This window comes from Muscardinus avellanarius, assembly GCF_963383645.1.
Source record: "Muscardinus avellanarius genome assembly, chromosome: 8".
NCBI classification, from domain to species: domain Eukaryota; kingdom Metazoa; phylum Chordata; class Mammalia; order Rodentia; family Gliridae; genus Muscardinus; species Muscardinus avellanarius.
Window position 1 is genome coordinate 83,613,148 of NC_137794.1, and position 26,886 is coordinate 83,640,033.

At 39.2% G+C, this 26,886-nt stretch overlaps 1 protein-coding gene across 2 annotated transcripts in view; it reads right to left on the reverse strand.

Moving 5' to 3' along the window:
• Positions 1–3,160: 3,160 nt before the first annotated feature.
• Positions 3,161–26,886, reverse strand: part of SAMD3 (sterile alpha motif domain containing 3) — a gene marked incomplete at its 3' end in the record, with an annotated part of 50,490 nt that continues 26,764 nt past the window's right edge. The window contains exons 6-10 of one of the 2 annotated variants that reach the window (XM_080700287.1): positions 24,869–25,036; positions 12,715–12,915; positions 4,582–4,753; positions 3,667–3,749; positions 3,161–3,445 (exon numbers count right to left, since the gene is read on the reverse strand). In XM_080700287.1, the coding sequence (XP_080556413.1) occupies positions 3,161–3,445; positions 3,667–3,749; positions 4,582–4,753; positions 12,715–12,915; positions 24,869–25,036 (909 nt within the window). Of the gene's footprint in view, positions 3,446–3,666; positions 3,750–4,576; positions 4,754–12,714; positions 12,916–24,868; positions 25,037–26,886 lie in introns of those variants that run through there. The other variant, XM_080700288.1, reaches the window with a different exon arrangement.

Genomic DNA, 26,886 nt, shown 5'->3' on the forward strand with positions numbered 1-26,886 from the left:
TTTCTTTGCATGGATCAGCTGAATTGAGTTTTCATTGTTGTTTTTCCCCTCATTTTTATGTTTTTTCCAAATGTGTACATTCATGTTGTACTTATTGTATCTGATATGAATTAAATAAAATCTTAATTGCAGATAATTTTTTACACCTGTATGACTTTTAAAGAAGCTTGTCAAGTAGAAGAGGTAGAACAGGAACATCAATCATAAGGATATTGAGACAGCTGTGTAAGGGCTGAGGGTGTAGCTCAGGAAGAATGCTTGGCTAGCACATATGAGGTCCTGGGTCTGATTCTACAGCACCATGAAAGAACAAAGAATACTATCTAGTAAAACCTTAGGATTTGGTATTGGTCAAACTACATCCCAAGATGATGGTAATGGGTGACAAAATAAAAATTGCCAGGTCAAGTGGGAATCATCCACATGGAAAAACTTTCTAGTGCAATGCATCTATTGCAATGAAAGGGACTTTTAATCTTATTTAAAGCATTCAACTGGGTGTAGTGGCACATGCTTGTAATCCCAGTACTTGGGAGGCTGAAACAGGAGGCCTGTAGGTTCACAGCCAGCCTCAGCTACTTAAGAACTCTGCAACTTAGATCCTGTTTCAAAATAAAGAATAAGCTGGGTGTGGTTGTGCATGTTTGTAATCCCCGCACTTGGGAGGCTGAGACAGGATTGCACAGGTTTGAAGCCAGCCTCAGCTACTTAGTGAGGTTCTCAGCAACTTAGACCCTGTTTCCAAATAAAATGCAAAATAGGTCTGGGAGTATAGCCCAGAGGTAAAAAGCCCCTGGGTTCCACCCTCAGTGCCACCAAAAAAAGAATTAAAAAATTGGGTAGGGGGTATAGCTCGGAGGTAGAGTGTGTCCCTAGGTTCCATCCCCAGACCTGCAAAAATAAAATAAAAATAAAAAAAGGGCTGGAGGTGTAGTAACAAAAACAAAACAAAATTCATTCACTCTAGGCAGTTTATTGTCATTGGTTAGAGGCAAGGCATACCTCATCTTTAGGGTAGCACAAGGTTCAGTGTACCTCAAGAAGAGGAGCTCTCTCCACCACTTTATCCCTGGGATATAGTCTTCAGTTTTAAAGGAGGAACTAGGAATCCCTGATCATAGACCCCTGAAAGAAGAGATGCAGGATTGAGGTAAGACAACAAGAAGAGCTGGAAAGTGTGGACCTTGATAGGACCTTCCCAGAACCTAAAAGGCATTAAAAAAAAAAAAAAACACTTTAAGCCACAGTGCAGCCAAATGAAACCTGTCTGTGAGTTTTTATTACAGGCTGCTATTTGCAACTTTTAGGTTTAGTGGCCGAGGCCCCAAAGAAAATAGGGTCCATAGTCAAGCCATACTGAATATCTACCAGGTGGCAGCACTGAGCCAAACACTAGGAGTAGATAGACCTTTGGAAAAGACGGTACGGTGGATGTGAATCTGCCCTCCAGCTTAGCTCATGTTTGCAGGGAAACCTCCCGGAACTCTCCCTGCAGCTTCCTCCCGACCCAGACCCATCACTCTGCACCAGCCTGTGGGAAGCTGTCATTGAGTTTTAGCCACAGAGATTGTGTACCTTTAAGGAAAGGAATCTTTAAGGTCATTTGAGGGAAAAGATAAATTCTGGAATCAAAAAACAATGGCATTAAAGGAATATAGAGAAATAAGGAAAGTTCATAAGGAAATAAATGTATAGTCTAATGAGAGAAAAGAAATAGAGACCATGAGGTAGGAACTACTTAATGCAAAAATGGCACATGCCAAATTGTAATCCTTTGTCCCTTCTGGTGTAAGTAGTGAGTGAATAGCCACTGTGCATCTGGGCAGATCATCCTTCATTGTTTTTTGTCTCATGGACTTCAGCCTTATAATGAATAATCCTTATAGAGAGAAAAGTATCTAGCAGGCTGGTGTCATTTCAGTTATAGAATAGGCATTTTGCAATAGTTCCAAAGGTATGTATTTTAAAAATATTTCTTCAATAATTTATATGACTCTCTTCTTTAAAGTTATTTGAGAAATCTCCCGTGAAATACTCATTCTGTTATGATGTAGATATTAATCAATATAACAAGTCTCTCTTAAGTCCCCAAATAGACCTTTTCTTTCACAATTAATAAGCAATATTAGTATTTCAATGATAACATCAAGAAGCACCTCACAACTCTAGTTTTATACTTTTTTCTTGTGAAATAGTGGGAAAGAGCCATGTGTGATGGCACATGTGTGTAATTCCAGTACTTGGGAAGCTGAGACAGAAACCTTACAGGTTCAAGGCCAGCCTCAGCAACTAATTGAGGCCCTCAGCAACTTAGTGAGACCCTGTTTCAAAATTAAAATAGGGCTGGGGGTTGGAGATATACCTCAGAGGTAGAATGCTCCTGGGTTTAGTCCCCAGTACCAAAAAAAAAAAATTTTTTTAAGACCAGAAGAGTGTAAGAGTAGATTGAGTCTTAGAAGCAAAATTACTGTTGCCACAATTATTATGAACAGAGTTAGCATGGGGCTTCGGCAGTAGACAGTGGGCACACAGCATAATCCCCTGAGTCTCCAGAGAGGATAGCAATCATAGATGAATGTGGGACTTGTGCCCAGGATCAGCCAGCAGTGAGGAGGATCGTGGCGACCCTTTCTACAAGCAACTGAAGGAAACCAGAACTCCTGGCCAGGCCACTCACCTGGGGTGGGGGAACTGGCAGGTATGTGCCGCTTAAGTGTTCAAGTTCAGAATGTTTCCAAGCAAGGTTCAAATGTGAAAGAGGTCACCACAGGCACAAATGTGCAGCCCCGATGTTAAATCTTTCAAAAGTTGGTGCATTGAGCTATGTACAAACATATCCTGTTCGGAAGGACTTGAGTTTACCTGAAGTATAGTGTCTTTGGAAAACTAAGGCACCCTGGAAAGTATCATTTTGACCATGGTATTCCTAAGAACACAAATCAAAATGAAGGGCTCATTGCATAAGTAGTATTTTATTATAGAATTTCACAAAGAACTTAAGTATCCTAAGTGTAAAGATAGAAGGCATTTAAATTCATTAACATCTTTGATACAAGGTGACTTTGTAACACCTACTTATCCCACAACCCTAAATCAAAACAATTTCTTATAAAGCTTCAAAGAGCTCAGAGGTAAGTTCTGATGCAATATTTGGTAGATATTACGTGAGTGGAGGTTGAAATCCTACTTCCTTTTCCTTTTCTCTCAAAGAAGAAAAATGGGGACTATGTGTATCAAAGATCAAGGTCTCTAGGAAGTTGAGGGTTTGGAACAGTCCTCTCGGACACTTGATCCCAAATACATGAAAGGCAGCCACAAGAGCAGCCAGGGCTGTGACACAGTCATCCACCTTTGTGATCTTCTCTTTATCCACATATAAGGAAAATTCGCAGACATCAATGTCGAAAGGATTTTTAACTTCCAACATGGGTGTGTACACTTGTACCTGAAAAAAACAATGGAGTCAGCATCCCATGTATATAAAACAGCTACATAACAAGATGTATATACCTGAACTTAACTGTAATATTACAATAAATGAGCTTTACAATTTAGCATATTTGCAAATATGAAAAAAAATCTTTAAAATAGATTACTAACCTTTTAAATAAGTTATCACATGGAGATGTAAAATGGCAAACCAACCACTATTAACATATTGCATACCTTTTCATTCACCACTACAAAAAGGCTGGGGTCATCCCCAAAAACAACCGGAAGGAGTAGACAACTGGCTGTCATCTTCATATCTGTCAAACAAATGTGTTTACAGTTCAAGTAAAATAGGTTCCTAACAATTATAAGCAAAGCTAGTGTTAAAGCATCTGGACTTGGCCTGGAATATAGCTCAGTGGCAAAGTGCCTGCATTGCAGATGTGGCATTCTAGGTTCGATCCCAGTTCCAAAAAAAAAAAAAAAAAAAATTAAAGCATCTGGACTTGTGCTATTGTTACCTTCGACAGAGGACAAGCTAGCCTTCTTAAATGAATGTTTCACAAGCTTTTGTAGCCAGCATCTTCTAATAAAACATTGGCAACCCTATGCTGTCCTGTTGTCACTACCAGGAGCGAAAAAGAATTCTGTACTCTCCATCTACCAGGATGGTTTTGTCATGTTTTATCTTGTGATTTGTATTATCAATAGATTACTAGTTCCTCAGATAAAATTTTTCAATGTTAAGTGTACTTTTTATTTTTTTTCTATGGTACTGGGGATTAAACTCAGGGATATTCTACCTCTGAGCTACACTTCCTTATTTTATTTTAGCTTTGAAACAGGATCTCAGTAGGTTAATGAGATTCTCACTACTTGCTGAGACTGTCCTCAAACTTGTTATCTTCCTGTCTCAGCCTTCCAAGTACAGGGATTACAGCAGGTGCTTAATTACAGGGATTACACCTGGCTTTCCTACACTTTTTAAATCTATACCTCTACTTCCCCTTTTGAAAAATTCGTTTTGCCCCACCAATTGTTTCATTGAATTTTACTTATTACCAAAGCAGAGTTTTCCTAAATCTCCTGAATTATATGGAAACAAAAAAAAAGACCAACCAGCTCACCCCACCTGCCAGGTTTACTAACATTTCAACATGTCTTCATCTGTATACTCTTTCATTTTTTCTTGCAACAAAATATTGATTGGATTGTCCACAACTGAAAAAGCAGTCAGTATATTTTCTGAATAAGATTCCAAAATATGTTTCATTTTCTTATAAATATCTGTTCTTGTCAGAAGCTGGAATTCTCTGAAGATCTGGTAAAAGAAGCAATAGAGAGATCATAAGAAAAGCTTAATATATGTAATGTAAGGAAGTAAGTAACTCTTTAGAATTAATATTACTAAGGTTTTTGTGAGGTTTTTTGTTTTTGTTTTTGTTTTGCAGGTCTGAGGATGGAAACAGGGGCAATCGACCTCCAAGCTACACTCTCTGCCCTATTTTTTATTCTTTATTTTGAAACAGGGTCTCACTAAGTTGCGGAGGGCCTCACTAAGTAGCTGAGGCTGGCTGAGAACTGCGATCCTCCTATCTCAGCCTCCCAAATGCTGGGATTACAACCTATGCCACCATGCCTGGCTATTACTAAGTTTTAAATGCTGGTTTGAAATATTAAACTTTTGTCAGTAGTTTTAGTGGAGAAGTAAAGGCTTAGGATGAGAGAAGAGAAAAGAAGGAAAATATGAAGTGAATAGGAAAAGTAAATGATGGGCACGGCAAAATTCTAAACCGATAGGATTAAAAACTTCGGGAAACTTTTATATTTTTACTTATTTTATGAAATGAAATAGTTTCTAGTTCTAAAATTGAAAAATAAAGCCAATTAAAAATTAAAATGTTAGAGGCCAACTGGTTCAACAAAATTAGGAGTCCAAAGTGTACAGGCATGTTGGGCTGTTTACCCAGCTAGGATTCCAGGAACTTACATTTCTCTATGTAAAGGACATTTTTTTGTTGTTGTTGTTTTTGGTTTTTTGTTTGTTGGTTGGTTGGTACTGGGGTTCCTGGAAGCCCTTCTGCCTCTGGGCTACACTCCCAGACCTATTTTTTTATATTTTTTTTATTTGGAAACAGGGTCTCTTAAGCCAGCACAGCTGGCTTTGAACCTGTGCAATCCTCCCGTCTCTGCCTCCCAAGCACGGGGATTACATGTGCACCACCACGCCCACCCACTGTTCTGGGTTTTTTTTTTTTTTTTGGTGGTACTGGGGGTGGAACCCAGAGGCTTTCTACCTCCAGGCTATACTCCCAGACCTTTTTATATATATATATATTTTTTTTTATTTGGAAACAGGGTCTCACTAAACTGCTGAGAGCCTCACTAAGTAGCTGAAGCTGGCTTTGAACCCGAGCAATCCTCCTGTCTCAGCCTCCCAAGCGCGGGGATTACAAGCCTGCACCACCACGCCCAGCAACTGTTCTGTTTTGACAGTGTCTAACAAGAGGCAAAAGTAGAAAACTATTGGATTTGAGGAAGCAACTTTTGAAAAATACCCAACTATAACATCCAGAAAAGGGAGTGCTTTTGAAATTATAAGACTAGATAGAGATAAATATTGAAAGACAGTGTAAGTATAGAAGATTGGAATACCAAGCCAAAGCCCTCAGAGAATTCCACCTTCACTGCCACTCCCATCCTTTTTGTTGACAGTGACGTCATATCCATAGTCATCTACACTTTTATGAATTACTCATTGCTTTCCCTAAAACTTTAAAGAAGAGTTAAATACTACCACTAGGCATCATTCTTTGGATAGTTTGGTCAGTCATAAATTTTCTCAGAAAAGAGGTCTGAAACCCAAGTTGTCTGGAAGCTGGAATGCATGTTCTTATAAAGTCATGGTGGCTTCTTACCAGGAGGCTCTCAGTGGACTGCCAATCTAGATGAACACCCTGAGGAAATGGATCTCTCAACAGGCAGATGAGAAGCCTGAAGAAGGTAGAATATGCCACTGCCCTGGTCCCAGAGCTTAGGTGTTTTGTTTTGTTTTGTTTTAACTGTCTTGAAATTACTTCAAGTTTACATCAAAGTTGCAGAAATAGTAACAAGAGTAAACAAATGTCCTTCCGGCAAATCCTGATCCACCTGAGAATAAGATATAGACATGATCCTCCCATTACATACATTGTACGTTTCCTAAATACAAGGTCACTTAAAATCAGGGTCTCGTTCAAATTTGATAATTGTTCTAGTCATTTTCTTTATGAGTCCTGGGTCTAATCCAGAATCGCAGCTGTGATTTAGGGACCATGTCTCTTTGGTCTCTAATCTGAAACAGTTTCTTGGTTTCCATAACATTTTTGAAAAGGGGTGGCCAGTTGCTTTGTTCAACATCCCTCAGTGTAGGTTTGTGTGAATTTTCCTCATGACTTACACATTTAGAGCAAAAGTGCTGGCATTTCTCACTTTGTCACAAAATGGTGATTGAAACCAGCAGTGATTGGTTAGGATGGTTGCTTAGGATGGAATCTGCCAGATTTCTACACTGTAAAGCTAATTTATAAATGTGTTTTATAAAGAAATATCTTGAATTTGTTCTTCACAGAACTTTTATCCACCAAACTTAGTGTTTATTGATGATCATGGCCTCAGTCAACTATCACTATGATGGCTACCAAATGACATTTTTAATTTTATCCTTTCTAAATTTATTAATTGTTTTTTTTTTTACCACAGATAGAGCTTTCTCTTCCACATTTATTTACTTATTCATTGAAATCCCTAGAGACCAAAAACTTCCATTTTACTCAGATGATTACAAATCTGATCCTTAAATTACATTATTTTTATCATTTCAAATTGTCCAGATTTGGACAGTGGAATATCTGATTCCTGTGGCTTCTTACATATCTATTAGCCTGGGAGTTCTTCTTTAATTTCTACATTGTATAATATTTCAGGCTCATCTTATATCTTTTCTTATTTTTTTCCCTCTAGCCCTGGAGTCAAAGCTATGTCTCCAAGAGCCTTGGTTCCTTTTATTAAAGAATTTCATTTAGAAACTGAAATTTCAGCCTTAGGTGTGCTCCTTGCTACTGAGGTGTTATTGCTCTTGGCTTTCTCTTAGATTAAAGTTAGGAAATATATTTTTATATATCAGAATCATAATAGAGTCACCTGTGTAAAACACTAACCAAAAAAAAAAAAACTGGCAGGCAGCTTAGAAACACAGGAACGTCATGGTCATTGGCCTGATATCAAGAACTATCACGAAAAGCTTCTGTCAGAACCACGGCCTTACACAAAGGCCACCAGGGGCTTACACAGGAGATGCTTCCACAGAGCATCGCCACTCCATCCTTGGACTGATGCCACCTTTGTTATCAATCCTTTCAGCCAGTGGTTAATATTTAAAAAAAAAAAAAAATGTAAGCCGGGCGTGGTGGCGCACGTTTGTAATCCCAGCATTCGGGAGGCTGAGACCTGGAGGATCGCGGTCCGCGGACAGCCTCAGCTACTTAGTGAGGTCCTCTGCAACTCAGTGAGACCCAGCTTCAAAATAAAGAATTAAAAATAGGGCAGGGGTTGTAGTTCGGAGGTGAATGCCCCTGGGTTCCATCCCCAGACCCCCCCCAAAAAAAAAGTAATCATTCTCACTTAGCTTTAAAATATTCTCTTTTTTGCCTTAACTTCCTAACCACACCGAGAGGTTCATGGTGCCGTTGTTTTCCCTGCCACATCCCCTCCCAAAAAGTCATTACCTTTGAAGAATCTTTCTCTATTTAAAACTGAGGTTGACAACATACATAAACACAGTCATATATAAGCATCTCTCTCTATATATAAAGCCATGAGTTCCAAACTGGGCGTGGTGGCTCACTCTTATAATCCCAGCATTTGGGAGGCTGAGACAAGAGGATCGCAGTTTGCGGCCAGTCTCAGCTACTTAGTGAGGTCCTCTGCAACTCAGTGAGACCCAATTTTAAAACAAAGAATAAGAATAGGGCTGGGTATGTAGCTGCAAGGTAGAATGCCTCTGGGTTCAATCTCCAGTAACACACACACACACACACACACACACACACACACACACACAGCCACATGAGTTTATATCGATACTTTCAATTCCAGTCTAACCTTCCAGGACTTTTTCCACAGTTCCCAGTCTGGTTCTCATTATCCTCAATGCATTTCTTTATGGGGGCAAACCTCTCCTGTTCGCATGGACAGCTCCGAGCACCCAAAGAAATGCCCCTTTTTTCACAACCTCAAGTTTTATCCCACAGGTTACTAATCTTGATCCTTTTCTTTTGTTGCTCAGATTGGATAATTTCTATTGATCTTCCGGCTAGTTCTCAGACCTGTTTTTTGTTTCTTTCTTTGTTTTCTAGGGGAAAAAAAATGCCCTCATATTTATTTTTTGATATGTTTCAAATAAATGTCCTTTTCTGTTCTAAGTTTCCATTTGGTTTTTTGGTTTTTCCCCCCTCTATATTCATTTCCTCTGCTGAGATTCTCCAGAGTGAAGATACATGCAGCTCAACTAACTCACTGATTTTACCATGTTTCCCACCACCCTGAAGCACAGGCTTGATAGAACAATGGCATGTCTCTCTTCCTCTTTCTCTCTCTCTCTCTCTCTCTCTCTCTCTCTCTCTCTCTCTCTCTCTCTCTCGTTCTGGAAATTGAACTCAGGGGAATTCTGCCTCTAAGCTATGCCTCCAGCCCTGTTTTACTTTTTATTTTGAAACAGGGTTTCACTAAGTTGCTGTGGATCTTGCTAAATTGTTGAGGCTGGCCTTGAACCTGCAATCCTCCTATCTCAGCCTCTCAAGTACTGAGATTACATGAGTGCACTACCACACCCAGCTGGTATGACCTTTTGAAGACTTGGTTACAGTATCAGCTAAGTGGCTGTGAAGTGGGCAGGGGTTGGGGGCAACCAGAGTGTCACCACACTATCTAGTGGTTTGCTAGCAGAGAGCTTGGAACAGATTAAGTTGCGTCCCTTTAAGGGTATTAAATTTTGGTCTGGCAAGCACGTAAGTTATTGATTGCTCCTTCTGGTCCTGTCAGACTTGATTTTGTCATGCATTTGGGCAGTTCTGTCTTGGGTTTTGGCCTTGATCACAGGACAACATCTGTAGGGGTGCTGGAAAGCAGGCTGGAAGAAGTGCTTCCCCCCTAGCATGAGAAGTTAACTAGAGAAGTCTTCTCCCATATTAGGATTAGAAATAAGATATTAGAATATAGAGTTAAGATATAGAAGTAAGGTAGGATTAGAAACAGAATGAAGATCCGTAAGCCCAGCTGCCCAGGTTGCAGGATTCAAGGACCAGGGCAGGGGACCCACCAGGTCAAAGCCTCTAATCTCCAGCTTGCCGGCCAAGGTCTTTGAACATAGGCCCCATCCCCATATCTCTGAGCCAGATCAGCAAACAAGGCCATGCTAATCTGCTCTCCAGGCAGAGTCCTCAGTGCAGAGATAAGCCTGAGCCAGCCAAGGTGGGTGGGAAAGGCAGCCCTAGGGAACAAACACATACCATAAGGGAGATAAGCAGTCTTTAGCAGGCTCTGACGTATGTGGATGCATGTTTTAAAATTATTGGTTGTACTTGTTTGTCCTTGTATCTGATTGGTTGTATTCTAAGGTTGGCGGGCTCTGATGTTGTAACCACTCCCTCCTGGGGCTATAAATCCAGACTGTGAAGTGAACCCTGGGTCGAAACTCGACCCCTGGCTAGCCAGGACAGAGCTGCAGCACAATAAACCTCACTTGCATTTTACATCTCTTGTGAGTCCTTTGATATTTGGGTTGGTGGGCGATTCTCGGACCCTTCACATCAAGCTTGGGACATGATCTTCACTCATAAGTCTCTTCGACTTTGGCTGTGTGCCCGAGGTGCTCAGCAGTTCTCTCAGCTCAGGCAGAATTCTTACTTATAGACATTGTGCGACCTCTCATGTCACTCTCCATCTTGTAGCAGCCTCTGTCTTCAAGGCATAGTGAAGTTCCCTCTAGTACAGTCTGGGTCACAGCCAAAGACCTCAGGGACCCCGTGTGAACGTCTCCTGCCAATCCCCTTTCCTCTTGGATGCATTCACCAGCTGCTTCATCTTCCTGGACTCTAACCTCTCCCTGCTCAACTAAGTGAGATCTCCATCTTCAACTTGGTTTCCACCTCTGTGCAAGGACCTAGAAAGGAAGCCTGCAGCAGAAACTGAGGACCAGGGACCCGCCATTCCTGTTCACTGATGCCTGTGAAGCAGCAGTCTCTGTTTTCCTGTCTTATCCATGTGAGCAGCGGGAAGTTGTCCAGTACCACTTACTCCATCACAGCCAAAAGCAAAACTCAAGCAACTGGGTTTCTGTGCCACACACAGTCCTCTACTAGGCACTTTGGAAGCTACTGACATTTAAAACATGCTCTCAACCAGGAGTGGTTGTACACACCTGTAATCCCTGTACTTGGGAGGCTGAGACAGTAGGATTGCAAGTTTAAGTCCAGCCTCAGCAATTTAGTGAGACTGTTGGCAATTTGGTGAGACTCTTTCGTTACTTTTTCATAATAAAAAAGGCTGGAGTATTACATGGATGTGGAATGCCCTTGTGTTCAATCCCCAGTATAAAAAAATTTTTTTTCAAATATTTTTCCTATGTTTTAAAATTTTATAGGTTGTCTACTTGACAGGTGTTTGCTTTAAAACTTTATTTTGCAGATGTGTCTTTCTGGCATTACTATTATATAATGTCCAGGGGTTTCTAACTATTATGCTTCCTAGAAACCCAAAGATTAAGAGAAAATGAGCCATAATTAAGGTAGGGTTGCCGTGAGGATTAAATAAATTTAACTCATGCAGAGCTATAAGAAGGTACCTGCTGCATGGTAAGCACTTAGATATTTGCTCCTGGTATTACCAATATAATAATACTTATAGGCAAATTCTTTTCCTGGAGAGGAGAGAAAATTATGTAAAATGTTTCATTTTCATTGTGGTTGAATGAACTTGCAGAATCCTTCCATAGAATGCATTCTCAGATAAATACTTTGATGAGTCTTTCATTTAAATCACACTGAAATGATGAAATGGTATTCAAGTAAATTCAGCAAAAAGGTATTTGATTTACCCATTAAACTAATCTGCTTTTAAGATCACTATGAAATGATCTCTTTGTACCAGTATTGGGAATGGCCTAGGAAGATTTGAGAAAGCTATGATTATTAATATATTTCAAAAATTGGGTGAGGGGAAAATCTGTGCAAGGACTTGGTTTCTGCCTAAAAGCAGGCAACTATTCCAATGTAAATTAACATAGCTAAAAGTAATTAACAAGTCAATAGGAGAGGAGAACTAGGCCTTTCTCTATCTAAAGACAGATCTTAGGAGAGGAGAACTAGGTCTTTTTCTATCTAAAGACAGATCTACATGATAATCTAGGGAGGATGGAGCAGGGTTTGACCTTCAACCTTCATGAAAGGAGACACCTTGCCACACCTTGCTGGGGGAGGTACCTTACAGGGTAAGGGGAGGTACCTTACAGGGAAGTTCACTACATCAGAATTACGTAAACAAGATGGAGGTTATGGGTATAAAAAGTCCGGTCCAAGTGCTGTATCTTGGAATGGTGAGTTGGCCCGGGCCACCCTCCCCCTCATGCCATTTTGGCATGGGGCTGTAACTATTTTCTGTATTTCTATTTTCTGTATTTCTATCTTTTTAATAAACTTCTTTAAACCTTCAGCAACTGTCCAAGCTATGCATATTTATTCTTAGCTTAGGACAAGAACCGCAGTAATTTTCTGTTTTTGGTCATTTTGGGTTTTGTTGTGGTTTGAGGGAAAGTGCACCCGGGACCCTAACAGGGGTCCCCGGGAATAGTCTCCCCACGACCATACTCTCCCAATCCGTAACACTCTTGCTTATAAAAGAAATTGATTTTGAGTAACATTGTGTTCTAAGAGTTCCTTAATAAACACCCTGGTTGTCTAAAAGCATGCAAAAAGGGAACTGAGTCTCACTGTCAAAATAATGTTAAGAATGAATCTACTGGCTTCTACCATGTCCAACAACAGGGGCTTCTAATTCTGAGGGCAGCCAGTGCTGATCTGAATGTGCTTCCTTAAATTCTTACCCAGCCATTGGTCCTACTTGCTATCACACCCTGCTAAGAATTATACCAAGAATCCTGTTATGTTGTCCTGTTAATAATGGGGAAAAAAGGGGGGGATCAGTTTGATGCTATAATCAGAAGGTGTTCTAAGTCAGTAATGATACCTGGTAAGGGCACGTCAAGAAAGGAAACATTTTAAGAATGTCCTTCAGAGGTGTTCTGCTGCCAATCATCTTTCTTCGTATATCCCAAGTCTGGCTCATTCTCCTGTCAATTTCTCTCCAGTCCTTTTCTGTTTTCACATACTCTTGCTGGAACCAGTGAATATGGCCTTCTATCTCAGAATCCAAACAAACTGATTCTTCCTGCAAAATATTTTCAAAATATCAATGAATTTTGTGTTTTTAAGTGGCAGTTTAACACTTAATAAAAACTTCAATTACAGGCTCTCTTAATACACTCTGAACGTGAGCATTGCCAAGTGTATCTTCATTTAGCCTTGAACATGACCTGCTGTTAAGGGAGGGTAAGTCTTTAATGAAAACAAAGTAGATAGTTACCTTATAATTGTAATCTGCATCCTTGACAGTCCTAAAAGAGTTATTTTGGTTTCTACTTACTCATTTATGTGGTACGCTTGTAATCCCGTGCTGGGAGGCGGAGACAGGAGGATCGTGCAGGTTCGAAGCCAGCCAGGCTGGCTTAAGAGACCCTGGTTCCAAATAAAAATGTATAAAATAGGTCTGGGAGTGTAGCCCGGAGGTAGAAGCGTTTCCAGGAACCCCAGTACCACCAAAAAATAAAAAAATAAATAAAAAAATTTTAAACTAAGGTTTATTTATTTATTTATTATTTGCTGTATCGAGGATGGAACCCAGGGGCATTCTACTTCAGAGTTACATCCCCAGTCCTAAGTTTTTATTCTTTATTTTGAAACAGGGTCTCACTAAGTTGTAGATGGCTTCACTAAGTAGCTGAGGCTAGCCACAACTAAGGTCTTATTATTGCTAGTATTTGTCCTTTTTTTTTCTTTTTAAGTGCCTTTTTGTAGTTGCAAAACTATGTCATACCACCTAAATTCAAAATAATAACAGTGGAATTTTGTGATGCTAACTCATCAAAGTATAAATTGTATTCACTATACACTGGTTACACTGGGTAGGGTGGAAGCAGCTAAGAAATATATCACATGTTCTTGTTGAAAATAATAAGACAATAAGCTTTGAGGAAACGAGAAAACCTTACTAGAAAGACTAGTTAAGAGGAACTTGGCTGAACTGAACTTGAATAAAAATTGACCAACTGTCTATCTGACTAGAATGTGAATTGATGTTACCTATGAACAATGAAAAAAGTAATAAAAAGCCTAAAATGCTCCTACATCAAAACTTTCACAAGCACAGTAGGAAAACTTGGGGCAGACCCACTTTTTGTGAACTAAGGACCAACAAGACATAGATCAAGTGAATGAATTTCTAGAAAAATGATTTATCAAAACAGATTAAAATGAAATTCCTATAATCTTACATGAATTTAATTATAAGAAGAGATGTTTTCCACCCAAAACAAGCAAACAAACAAACAAAAACAAAAATACTAAGACTAGAGAGTTTTATAGCAAGTGTTGCAAATATACCCAAGTTCTTTTGGGAAGTCTAAAAAATCAAACAAACAAACAAGCCGGGCGTGGTGAGGCACGATTGTAATCCCCACGCTTGGGAGGCTGAGACAGGAGGATCGCACAGGTTCAAAGCCAGCCTCAGCTACTTAGTGAGGCTCTCAGGAACTTAGTGAGACCCTGTTTCCAGATAAAATATGAAAAAGGTCTGGGGGTATAGCCCGGAGGTAGAAAGCCTCTGGGTTCCACCCCAGTACCACCAAAAAACAAAAACAAACAAAAAGCAAACTAACAAACAAAAAAGGAATACTCTCCAGCCCCTTTGACGAAGCCTCTGTGCCATACAGATCCTCAAACCAAGAGTGGTATGAGAGAAAAGTTCCTGTCACTCTCATGAACAAAGTCAAAATGAGGATAGAAGAAATTAAAAAATAGAAAGGAGGTAAGCCTTGTGCTAAAGTTCTGCAGGTCTTTCTTCCCATGCCAATTTCCCCCAGACCTGTCACTCCCAACCTTCTGAAATCTAAAATCTTTATTCACAATCCTTAAGCTGTTGGAAATGCACTTACTTATGAGAATTGCCCAGTGCATTATTAGCCCATGAATACATGCATTTCTAGGGAATAGACAGAACAAAGTGAGATGCAAAACCTATAATACAGAGCACTTTCCCAAAGTGTGTATTGATCAGAGAACCTGAGAACAAGCAGACTGCTACAAACCATTTTGTGACCACCCAACTAATGTCACCCTCATGTCCCTTCCCATGCTCACCACTCACTGACTTTCCTCTCAAAGAACCCAAGAACCCCAAAGTGCTTCTCACTCTTGAGATGGTCTGCATTTCTCCCTGGAATGTGTACCCTTTGCTTTCTTAAATAAATCTCTCTGCCTCAATAGCTAACACATGCTGAAGCTCTTTTTTGTCCTGTCCATTAAGAACCCTGTCTCCTTAGTTGAGGTCTGCTCTCCAGGACCTTCTCCAGTGGCAATTTGACATTAGCAAAAGAACTGCATTAACCTAAAGAGAAAACTATCACTGTATTCTTTATGTTTCGCATACTATTTCACATATCATACTGACATCTCAATTTTGGGGCCACTGTTACAGAAAAGTTTGGGGCAGAAAATAAGTAGGTTTTGAAAAAGGTGGTATATTAACAACTCTGATTCCCTTGGATTATCTATGTATAAATATTTTATAGTGTGTTTATCACCTTGAAATGAAAAACATGATCACTCAATGCAGATAAAGCATCTTATAAAATTCAATATCCCTTTATGATTAAAGAAAAAAATTGTCAAAATCAAAAGAGTAATTTTAACACTTAAAATGCTATCTACCGGGGGACTTCTGGGGACTTTCCAATTGTTTTCATCTGAATGTTACTTGATCTCTTGCTTTTGTTGCCTTTAAGATTCTCTCCTTGGCTTCTACATTAGTCAGTTCAACTATTATGTGGTGTGGTGAACCCTAAACCCCTTTAGACAAGATCAGAAAAAAGGTTTACCACACCAATTAGAATACTCCAGACCACCCAAACAAAGTCACAAAAGCCATGAGGGCCTGGAGCAACATATTCCAAACTCTGAAAGAAAACAATTTACAGCCAAAACTTTTCTACCCAGAAAAACTATCTTTCAGGTTTGATGGGAAAATAAAAATCTCCCACAACAAACAGAAGCTGAAAGAATTTCTGTTTTCCAAACTAGCACTAGAGAAAATACTCAGATTAAGTGCAAAGAAGTAATAAATAATAAACACTAGAACCACAGAAACAGTAATTTCCATCAAACAACTAAGCAAAGAAGAATAAATAGACCTATTAGACACATATGAAATATTCCACCCAACTACAGCAGAGTTCACATTTTTCTCAGCTGCTTATGGAAACTTGTTTGAAACATATCACAAAGAAACACAATTACTCATAGATGATGTGAGAGTTTGAGGTAAAACTCAAAATATACTTAAGAAAGTCTTTAAGAACCACTGAATACAAGACTAATATACAAATATATACTAAAAACAGAAAATGTATTTGTTTACAATTGCCAAAATACTTATAAAGTCCCTATGAATAATGCTGAATAACACTAACAGACAATGTGTAAAACCTTTATGAAGAAAATGACAGTCATTGAAAAACAATGAAGAGATCTAAGTAAACAAATAGGTCTACCCTGTTCAAAGTTAGAAAGATTCAGTATCATATTAAAGTCACCTTTCTCCAAATGAAGCCACAGATTCAACAACTTATTTATTTTTTTGAAACAGGGTCTCACTAGGTTGATGGATCTCACTATTTTCTGAGGCTGCCTCAACCCTGCAATTCTCTTGTATCAGCCTCTTAAGTACTAATATTACAGGTGTAAACCACATCACCTGGCTTTTAAAGTTTTTAAGAAAGCCGGGTGTGGTGGCGCAGGCTTGTAATCCCTGAGTTTGGGAAGCGGAGACAGCAGGATCGCACTGGTTCGAAGCCAGCCTCGCTGGCTTAAGAGACCCTGTTTCCAAATTTTAAAAAAATATAAAAATAGGTCAGGGAGTGTAACCCGGAGGTAGAAGGGTATTTAGGAATCCCAGTACCACCAAAAAAAAAAAAAAAAGAAAAAAAAATGTTTTGAAGAAAATTTGAGACTATTTCTTATCACTTCAAGGCAGTAAAGAATTTTCTACAATTACTACTCATAGGGTAATTGATTGACATATCTATCTACATTAAAACAACAAGCTTACCTTTGTTGAAGGCACCAGAAAGAAATTCATAAAGCAAGGCACAGGCTGGAAGGGGATGTTTACAATAGATGTAACTGGTAAAGCAGTAGAATATAGAATATATTAAGGATTCTTACAAATAAATAGGAAAAAGGCGAGATGATAGAAAAATAGACAAAGACATGAACAGGCATTTTTAATGAGGAGCAAAAGTGAATATTTCATAAATATATGAAAAGATACCATTTTATTCCCAATATGCTGGGACAGGGAATCTGATAACGAATGCTGCTCAGGGTGCTTAAATGGCTGGAGTCAACTAAGAAAACAGTTTAGCCCCATCTTACAAAGTTGAATATCTATATACCCCATGAGCCACAATTCCACTCCTAAGTCCAGATTCTTGAGTAAAGTTTGTATACCCGCACCATGGCGCACATACAAGTGTTCACAGTAGTGTGGCTCATACCAGCCCAAACTGGGAACCAGTCATATGTTGGTTGGCAGAACACTCAGATAAACCATGGCTCCCTGTCACAATAGATCATTAAGCCAACAGGAAAATGCCCAAATTATACCATTTAGCAGCCCTGGATGAATCCCAAAGACGTTGTTACATCAAGTGAGAAAAAGGATGTCATCACAGACAACATGTTGTTTTCATATCCATTTTTAAACCTCAAATACAAGACACACTATGAACAAGATTCCTTGGAATTGATGCATAGGTGAGAAAATCATTTATTTAAAAAGTGTGAATGGATGATAAACATAAAATTCAGAGTAGCAGCAACTCTGAGCCCACTGATATTGGCCAGGCAGTGATGAGGAACGGGGCTTAGGCCCACACGGTGGCACAGGCAGCAATTCAAATCTAATGTGAATTGTGGAACTCCGGTGTTCATTTTGTCTCATTAAACAATAGATATATGCCATGCATTATCTATTGTATATCTCAAATACATAAAATGGAAAAAATTTAAATGAAATATCCTGTTAAAAAGTAAGAGAAAAACTGTAATTATATAGGCAGCTTTCCACTACTGAAATATAATAGAAATTCTGTAATTGCTGATATTGACATTTGTAGACTATTAAAAACATGACGTATGGCTTCCCCTGAAACCCCGACCCAATCATGAAACTCAAGTTTCTAGGGGGCATCCACCTGATTCGAACCGATGGGATTAACACAATGTGTATGACTGGTATTCTAGATTGAAGTGTTTTTCCATATCAGAAGGACATTTTCACCCTTTTAATGATTTATATATTGTTAGGTATATATATTGCTAGATATATTATTAATGATTAGTGATAATCATTAATTAGTAATTACAAGGAATAAATACTGTTAGTGCTGGAAGAAACTTAGAAATTGGATGGTAACTGCCTCTCACTTTACCATTAAATATTGAGATCTTCAAAGAAGCAACTTTCCCAAGCACAGAGATGGCCAGCTGTGGAGGATCCTGCTAGTGCCACCTCTGCATCTCTAGGAAGGGTGGCCTTGTTCTGAAGGCTGATTTCCCCAGCAGTGCACATGGAGAAGAGGAAACTAGCAAATGAGAAAGGTCTGAATCTTACAGAATGGCAGCTCCAACATAGTAAACTCTGAGGTGTCTGTCACAATGATAATGGAGGATGTGGTCAGGTACAAAGGAAGAAAGCACAACACAGAGAAGAGATCACTTCTAGGCAAAGAACACATGGACGGGAAGTGGAGGCATCATCTGTAGGACTCTCAACTTCAATAGAAATGGCAGTACCCAGAACATGAGCCTCAACTGAATCCTGACCAGCTGGACCCTCCTTTGCCACCCAGGAAGCACGGGTGGTCTCTACCCCAACATTACAGTGACCTGCGGCCCCTGGAGAGATGGCGGGAACAGCAGAGCTTGGCTCTAGCCAATTTCGAGTCTAACCTGACAGCTGGAACATAAATAAAGAGAAGAGTGTTTCTAAGCTAGATTTTGACAGAAGATTGAGACTGCTTTTGAAGTAGTAAGACACAGCATGGTTAAAAATGTAGTTATAGCCGGGCGTGGTGGCGCACTCTTGTGTAATCCCCGCACTTGGGAGGCAGAGACAGGAGGATTGCGCAGGTTTGAAGCCAGCCGCGCATGCTGGCTTAGGAGACCCTGTTTCCAAATAAAAATGTAAAAATAGGTCTGGGAGTGTAGCCCGGAGGTAGAAGGGCTTCCAGGAACCCCAGTACCACACACACACACACAAAAAAAAAAAAAAAAAAAAAAGTAGTTATAGGGAGTAGTTATCATGTGTTTGAGGACTGCCTCAGCAAATTAGGGAGGCACAGTAACCTAAGTAAAACCCTGTTTCAAAATAAAAAATAAAATAGAGCCAAGGATGTAGCTCAGATAGAGAATGTCCCTTGATTCTTAGGAAATACATTATGATGTAAGACTATGATGCACCAATAAAAGGATAAAAAATTCCCCTGGGTTCATCCCCCACCCTCCCCAAAAAAAAAAAAAAATCAGAAAAGCATAGTTATATAATGTACTTATATTTTTTCTCCCCAAAATGAATAGTACAGTTTGAAATTTATTAAACATACTCGTCCCACATCCTACAACCTAAATAAGTTTCCAAATAAAGTATCTTGTTAGGAAAACGAAATAATTCCTAGATAAAAATCTACTCCAAATACTGTATCAATAGAGGTCCTATGCCTCAGATTTGGGGACTTCAGCTTCTGAACATCAGCAAATAACTGGCCATGCTCCCTGACAATGATGCTGTTCTCTCTAGAGTGTTACCTCCCTTCTTCTCAAAACCTGCCAAGCAAGGTTATGTGTATCTGAGCCATCCAGTGTGGTAGTCACTAGCCATGTGTGGCTTTTCACCAGTTTCGGTATGGGTAGTCCAAGTTGAGATGTGTGCTGGAAACACAGGATTTTAAGATTTAATATGCAAAAGAATAGTGTAAAATATCTCAATAATTTTAAAAATGATTATATGTTGAAATGGTCATACTGTGAATATATTCTGTTAAGCAAAATACACTATTAACATTGATTCCATCTGCTTCCTTTTACTTTTTTCATGTGGCCACTAAGAAACTAAAATTTACATATGTGGTTCTCATTGCATTTCTATTGAACAGTGCTGTGTCAGATGCTAAAAGTTTCCTCAGACCAAATTCCATTTGTCCCTTTTTTCAGTTTTATTGTCATCAGGTAGACTTTGGATTTGATGTTTCTCCTAGGGAACCTGAAAGTCTCTGAGCTTAACATTCAGGCCTGTGTCTCAGCCAGCCAGCCAGCCAGCAGGCAAAGTCTCTTCTGTACAATCCTGCCCTGTTTCCAAAAACACAGCTGAGTCGCAAAGCTTCGCAGTATTAGTAAATCTGATGCCTGCTGATGGCAGTAATTGCATTCTCTCCAAAATACAATTAACTGTCAACATTTTTCTTCCATTTTTGCTGTCTTGCTCAGTTTTGAACCATGAGAGAAATGTCTCTGGTAAAGTCTATAAAAATAATTAGTATATACACCATAAATCATTATGTGTCAGTGGCAGTAAAAAACAAACAGTAAGTGCCATAAGAAAAATCTAAAGGAACTTAGTAAATATCCTTTGTTTTGACTAGCAGGGCAGTTTTTGCATAACTTTTAATTCCACTTTATTTCTAAGCCAAAGCAAGTAACATAAAACACCATGGCTTCCAAAGGTATGGGGTACATAAATACTGAATAAGTAGAAAAGTAAAATGTGTTAAAGAGAGAAATGAGCTGGGTATGGTGGTACATGCCATCTTGTAATCCCAGTACTTGAGAGGCTGAGACAGGAGGATCACATGTTTGAGGACATCCTCAAGCAATTTAGTGAGACTCTTAGCAACTTAGCAAGACCCAGTTTAAAAAATTTAAAAAGACTGGGAGAGGGGTGTAGCTCAGAGGTAAAACACCCAATGGTTTAATTCCAGTATCACAAAAAAGTAAATGTTTAATTTAGTGTTAGTAATTTAATACCTAGTACTTATTTTATTTGTTTAGCATCTATTTGGAAAGCACTGGGATACAAGAACATCCTAAAACCATTTATTAGATCCCTGTGTCACTGTCCTACACATTATACATGTTAAAAAAGGATGTACAAGCTAACCTGAGAAAACTACCATGTCTCAGTATTTCTTTGAGAAGATATTTTATACCAGAATGGGGCAAAATATTAGTTATTTATTTTGTTTCTCATGGAGAAATGCATTTAAAATTAAGGTGGTGGCTCGGTGTGGTGGCGCACGCTTGTAATCCCCGCACTTGGGAGGCTGAGACAGGAGGATCACGCAGATTCGAGGCTTAAGAGACCCTGTTTCCAAATAAAAATAAAAAATAGGTCTGGTGTAACCCGGAGGTAGAAGGCCCCTGGGTTCCATCTCCAGTACCACAAAAAATAAATAAATAAAAACAATTAAGGTGGCAATAGAAATAATCTGTTCTTAGATTGAAGACATGTAAAGGATTTCCAAATGAGTTAGAAGTAAAAAGTGTTCCCTTTACATCAAGCAAAATAATTTCGTCCTATATTCTAAGCATTTTTATTATAATTTGTAGCGATATTCTCATAGATCTCCCACCCTAGCTATAGTGCAAATGCGGAGACTGTGAGTTCTCTGGGAAGTGTGGCAGAGTCAGCTAGATCCTTCTGTATGTTTCTAACACTTCATAAAGCCACCACAGGGAAAGGAGAATCACAAGAAGCAGACCCAAAGTCTGACAGATTATGCTTGAGTCCCTGCTCCTACTCAGGTTGGGCAAGATTATGCTGCCACACCTAATAGCCTCTTGACCTCTGGCCAACAAAAAGTCATCACTCCTGTGGCCTATCCATCTTGAAGCCCTGTGGCCCCTTACTCCAGGACATGGCTTCATCATCTAGAATGCTGTTATCTCTGAAAACAAAAGGGGGTTGATAGGAGCTCACTTACAGATCTTCAGTATGGGAGGCAGACGTGGCAGGGATTCGATGAAAGAAACACTTCAATGGACATGATGTATATACACAAACTTATCAACATCAATTTCTGTCTTTTGTTATGGTACTGGGGATGGAACCCAGGGGCCTTTGATCTACACTCCCAGCCCTATTTTTTATTTGTTATTTTGAAACAGGGTCTCACTGAGTTGCAAAGGGCCTCATAAGTAGCTGAGGCTGTCCTTGAACTGTGGTCCTCCTCTCTCAGCCTCCCAAATGCTGGGATTATAAGCATGCACCGTCATGCTTGGCTCAACATCAATTTCAATGTCACATACAGGTAGGGTGGGGGAGTGGAGTGGGAGCTGGGGGGAAGCTCACAAAGTGTTATGCGCGTGTATGTCTCTATCACTCTGAACTTTATCATGATGTATGATTACAATGCATAATAAATAGATAAATGAAGATATAGAAAAAGAGAAGCAAATTAGCAGCTGGAATTTCAAAGTTTTTCCTGTACTGCTTAAGAAGATAAATTTTTTCACTAGCCATCCAATTTAGAGTGAATTTACCCTATTAAAGACAGGATATTTTCACAGCAGATGAAGAGAGCTTTCATAAATTTAAATAATTTAAAGATCTAATATCTGTAAAATATAATCCTTGCTTTTCAGGGAATTTTCGGAATCTTTGGCTATTATCAGATCCAGTTTATTTCCCATGAATGAAAAGTTCCTGATAATAGGTTGAAGACTGAAAAAGTTTTAGTAACTTAGGAAAAGAATATGCATGCATTAGTTTAAAAAGTATTAAGGAAGAATTTAAGTATTTCAAAAAATATGTTTATACCCTGATGCTTCAGTGAGACATTTGACAGAGGCCTGAGAGGATCGCCAAGGTACCCTATGCATGAAGAGATACCCAAGAAATGGTAAATATTAAGCTGTGATAATGTGGGCCCTGTGCACATGAGACACCACATCCCCATCACAGGGTCAGGACAGCAGAAGCAGGTCCTTCCATTAGGCCATCACCATCCTGTAACAGCTGGTCCTCCACATGAGTAAAACAGGACTTGTGTCCGTGCTCCTTGCACTGGTAGATGCTTAGAAGCTTCTTTTGAATCAAGACTCCTACATATATGCAGCATCCCTAGCTCAGGCTCAAGTTCTCCTGGGAAAGGCAGATGCTTCAAAGAGGTCCCAGGGACCAGTTCTTGAGAAGACCCATTGTCCTTCTCCTTATTCTGAAGATGAGGACCAATTTCCCGGAATCCTTTCTACTGAGGGGCTTCCCTGGATGCAGCACATCCTTCACGGGCAATGAAAGTATCTCTGCATTAAGCTCTAGAGATACTAAGTAATAAATGATGTTAGTGATACTAAGTAGCAAATGCCATGGGAGATGACATAAAATGAGGTAGACAAATCAACTGAATAGGAGAGTTCCTGAAACACGCTCAAGTCTATCTGGGAACTTGACATATAATAAAAATGGCATCATAAACCAATGAGAAAGAATGGATTGTTTAGAAATTGGTATTGAGAAAGCAGCTAACCATATGTATGTCTCTATTTAGTATATAAAGATGGACTCTAGATGATGTCAAGATCTAAACATGAATACCAAGATTATAAGCCTAGTAAAAGAAGAGTAGGCAAGTACCCTTGCAACTTGGCATGGGAAGGACTGTTTCCTACACATTAACAAGAAAAGATGCGGATCCATTAAAAAATGAGCAATGAAGAGATGCTTGGACTCAGTCATCCAAGGAAATGAAAACCACAAGAATGAAATTACATTTTATACCTATTAGACTTGACCAAATTTTGTAGGCCAGACAATGCCAAGGACTGGCAGGGATACAGGGGAGTAAATGGAGAGCAGCTGGTCAGACGGAGTGTGTGCAGGTCTGTGCCCCAAAGCTACACTTCTGGATGTTTGATCTAAAGAGATAAGTCACAGCTCCATAGCTAGATGTCTAGAATGGTTCAATTTGAGGTGCAGTTTGTCATGGGGAGGAATTGAACTTGAGATTAGGTGTACTTTATAATGATTAGAATCGATGGACTAGAAATGTATGCAGCAACATGAATCTTAGAGTATCAGTAAAAAGAAAAGTGAAATACAGTAGAGGTATACTATGCCATTTGCATTAAATTAAATATATTAAAACCCCAAATGAAGGTACATATTTTGGAACATTGGGAAACAAAAAATAAACGTCTATGAAACACTTTAGAAAGGTTGCCCACAGACAGGCGAAGAGGAGGGCAGATGGGAATGGGGATAAACAAGAATAAAGAAAACAAAAGAAGACTCAACACAGGGCAACAATAATATTTCACATGAGGTTTGTTACAAAATTACTATAATATAATCCAATACATTGCCTGCAGTTCTGATTCCTATCATCTCTGTTTTCAATCATTTAAACAAGATGTCAGCCACTTACAAAATGACTGAAGTTAAATCAACACTGGAAATCCCAGTACATGGGTGGCTGAAACTGGAGGAACACAGGTTTGAGGCCAGCTGTAGCAGTTTAGCGAGGCCCTCAGTTACTTAATGAGACTCTGTTTCAAAATAAAAAATGAAAAGGGCTGGAGGTATAGCTCACAAATAGAACGCCCTTGGGTTTATAGTGCTCTACACCACAAAACAAACCAAAAGCTTTCTATAGCAATAGGAACATCTGGAACATGAGATGTAATGAAGACAAGAGGATGAGAAATCATTCAAGGACCCAGAACTTAAGGGTTTTTTTTTTTTTTTTTTCAGGAAAGATTGTAGAAAAAAAATGACCAAGAGATCATTAAAGATAAGCAAAGAGATTCTTGCTTCCAGCTGTCTTGGGGCAAGTCTCTTTTGGAAATCTTCCTTACATCATTATCCAAGTTAAGCCTTGATTTTATTGGTTCATGACCACACCTGGATTATTTTTAAGAGTTACCTTATTTTGTTCTGATGATTTAAAAGGTTATTGTTTATATTATCCTTTAATCAATCAAAGTTGTAAGAACATTTAAAGATTCCATCTTACTTTTATCTGCACAATTTTAATTTCATCAAATCTTATGTCAGCAAGAGACTTCCTTGTCTGACCTCTTCGGTGTCCAAATTTGTACTTATTTCTCATTACTTGTTCATCATCTTCGATGGGTCTTCGAACATATTTAAAACGATCTTTGAGGGCTCGTTTCCATAAAAGCTGCATCAAATAACAAAGTAGAACAGTTACTCTTTAAAGGGAGTGAAATAGTTCTATATAAACAGTAAAATCTTTGTCCATCATCCTTGGGCTTAAAATTATTTTCACATCACAATAATAGAAACATCTTTCCCTTGATTTATCCTTAAAATAACATTGTGACATCACTCTGAAAATTAAAATCCCTCAATTGTAGCTAAGGAAATGGAATCAGAGACATGAACTCTATGTCCTCACAAGTAAACAGACATGCCGCTGAGGTAACACCAGTCAGGGTTGGGCATTCAGATCCTGCCTGACTTCATGGTTTAAGTCCCAATAGAAATATTCCCCACCCAGCTGGACATCATAGCACATGCCTGTAATCTCAAAACTTGGGAAGCTGAGATAGAGCTGCGGGTGTAGCTCAGAGGTAGAACACCCCTGAGTTCAATCCCCAGTATCATACACACATGTGCGTGTACACACACACACATGGGAACACACACATGTACACACACACACACACACACACACACACACATACACATACACATGCTATTCCCTGCTCTTGAAAAAGCACTGTGGCCCATGCTGGGAATACCTTGTGCTAGCTCAACTACATACGAGCTAAGTAACCTTCAAAAGTAACCCTTCCCCACCTTTGGTCTTAATTTCTTCATCAATAAAATGAAATAATAAAATCTCTCCTACCACCTGCACTGGATTCTTAGAAAATCAAATGAATAATTACTCACTGAAGATGTTTAAAAACTAACGTGCTACTCAAAACCCTTGGATGGTCTGGCGAGGGTTGAGTTGGGGCTGGTTGCAGTGCTGACTAAGCTCCTAGGGATGCATGAGTCAGAGTTGCAGCACTTCCCACAGGCTCCCTGGCTCAGTAATCGCTATTTTACAATGGCATAGGAGTAACAGACAGCTTATAGTTTTCTCATCCCTGAAATATGAACTAGTACAAAGCACCCAGTTCACATGTTTCCTTCAGCTCTGTAGGGCTCGAAACTTGCTGAACCCAGTAAGGGGTATCATAGTAAACACCCGCAGGAGCATTATTTATTTGCCCATTTCTTCCTCCTAACTTCCCCCATCTCTCTTTATCAACTGATAGGAAGAGAAAAAGGACCAATCAATTGCAATCAATGACTATTCAGTCAAGTATTGACTGAGTCTCTGCCATATGCCTGGCATTCACCCAGATATCTCAGGTGGGCAGCATCAGTAGAAAATTTTTGTGTTGTAGAATACTTATCCCTGTTTTCCTTACTTTTCCAGGCATAGGAAGTGTAGAAAGTTCTACATGGATGTAGCTACCCTAGTCACTTTGAAATTTAAACAATAACCTTGAAATTAGGGTCTCCTGTTGTGACACATGAAGCCATCAACGGCATCATTGGGACATTGGGACAATGAAACATTAGGACAAACACAGAAGCATCAGGACAAACAGACTGTCAGCCGTCGGACGCAGCAGGTGGACTAGGTTTGACCAAAAGGTAACTATCAGGAAAGACAAAAAAAGTTCAGAGACTATTCCAGACAAAAATAAATCAAAGAGGCATATTAATCACATGCAATGCATAATCCATGACTAGGTTTTATTGGGAAAAAACTACTTGAAAAATATTCTTGAATAACTAGAGAAATAAGAATACAGATTATGTGTGGTAGTACAATTACAGTTAAATTTCTTGTGTAGAAATTGTATTGTGATTTTCCTCATCTTTCTAAGACACATTCTCAGCCCACTTAGAAATCATGTATTTATTTATTGTGGTACTGGGAATTGAATCCAGGGGCATTCTACCACTGAGCTATACCCCAGCCCTTTTTATTTTAAAACAGGCTCTCAC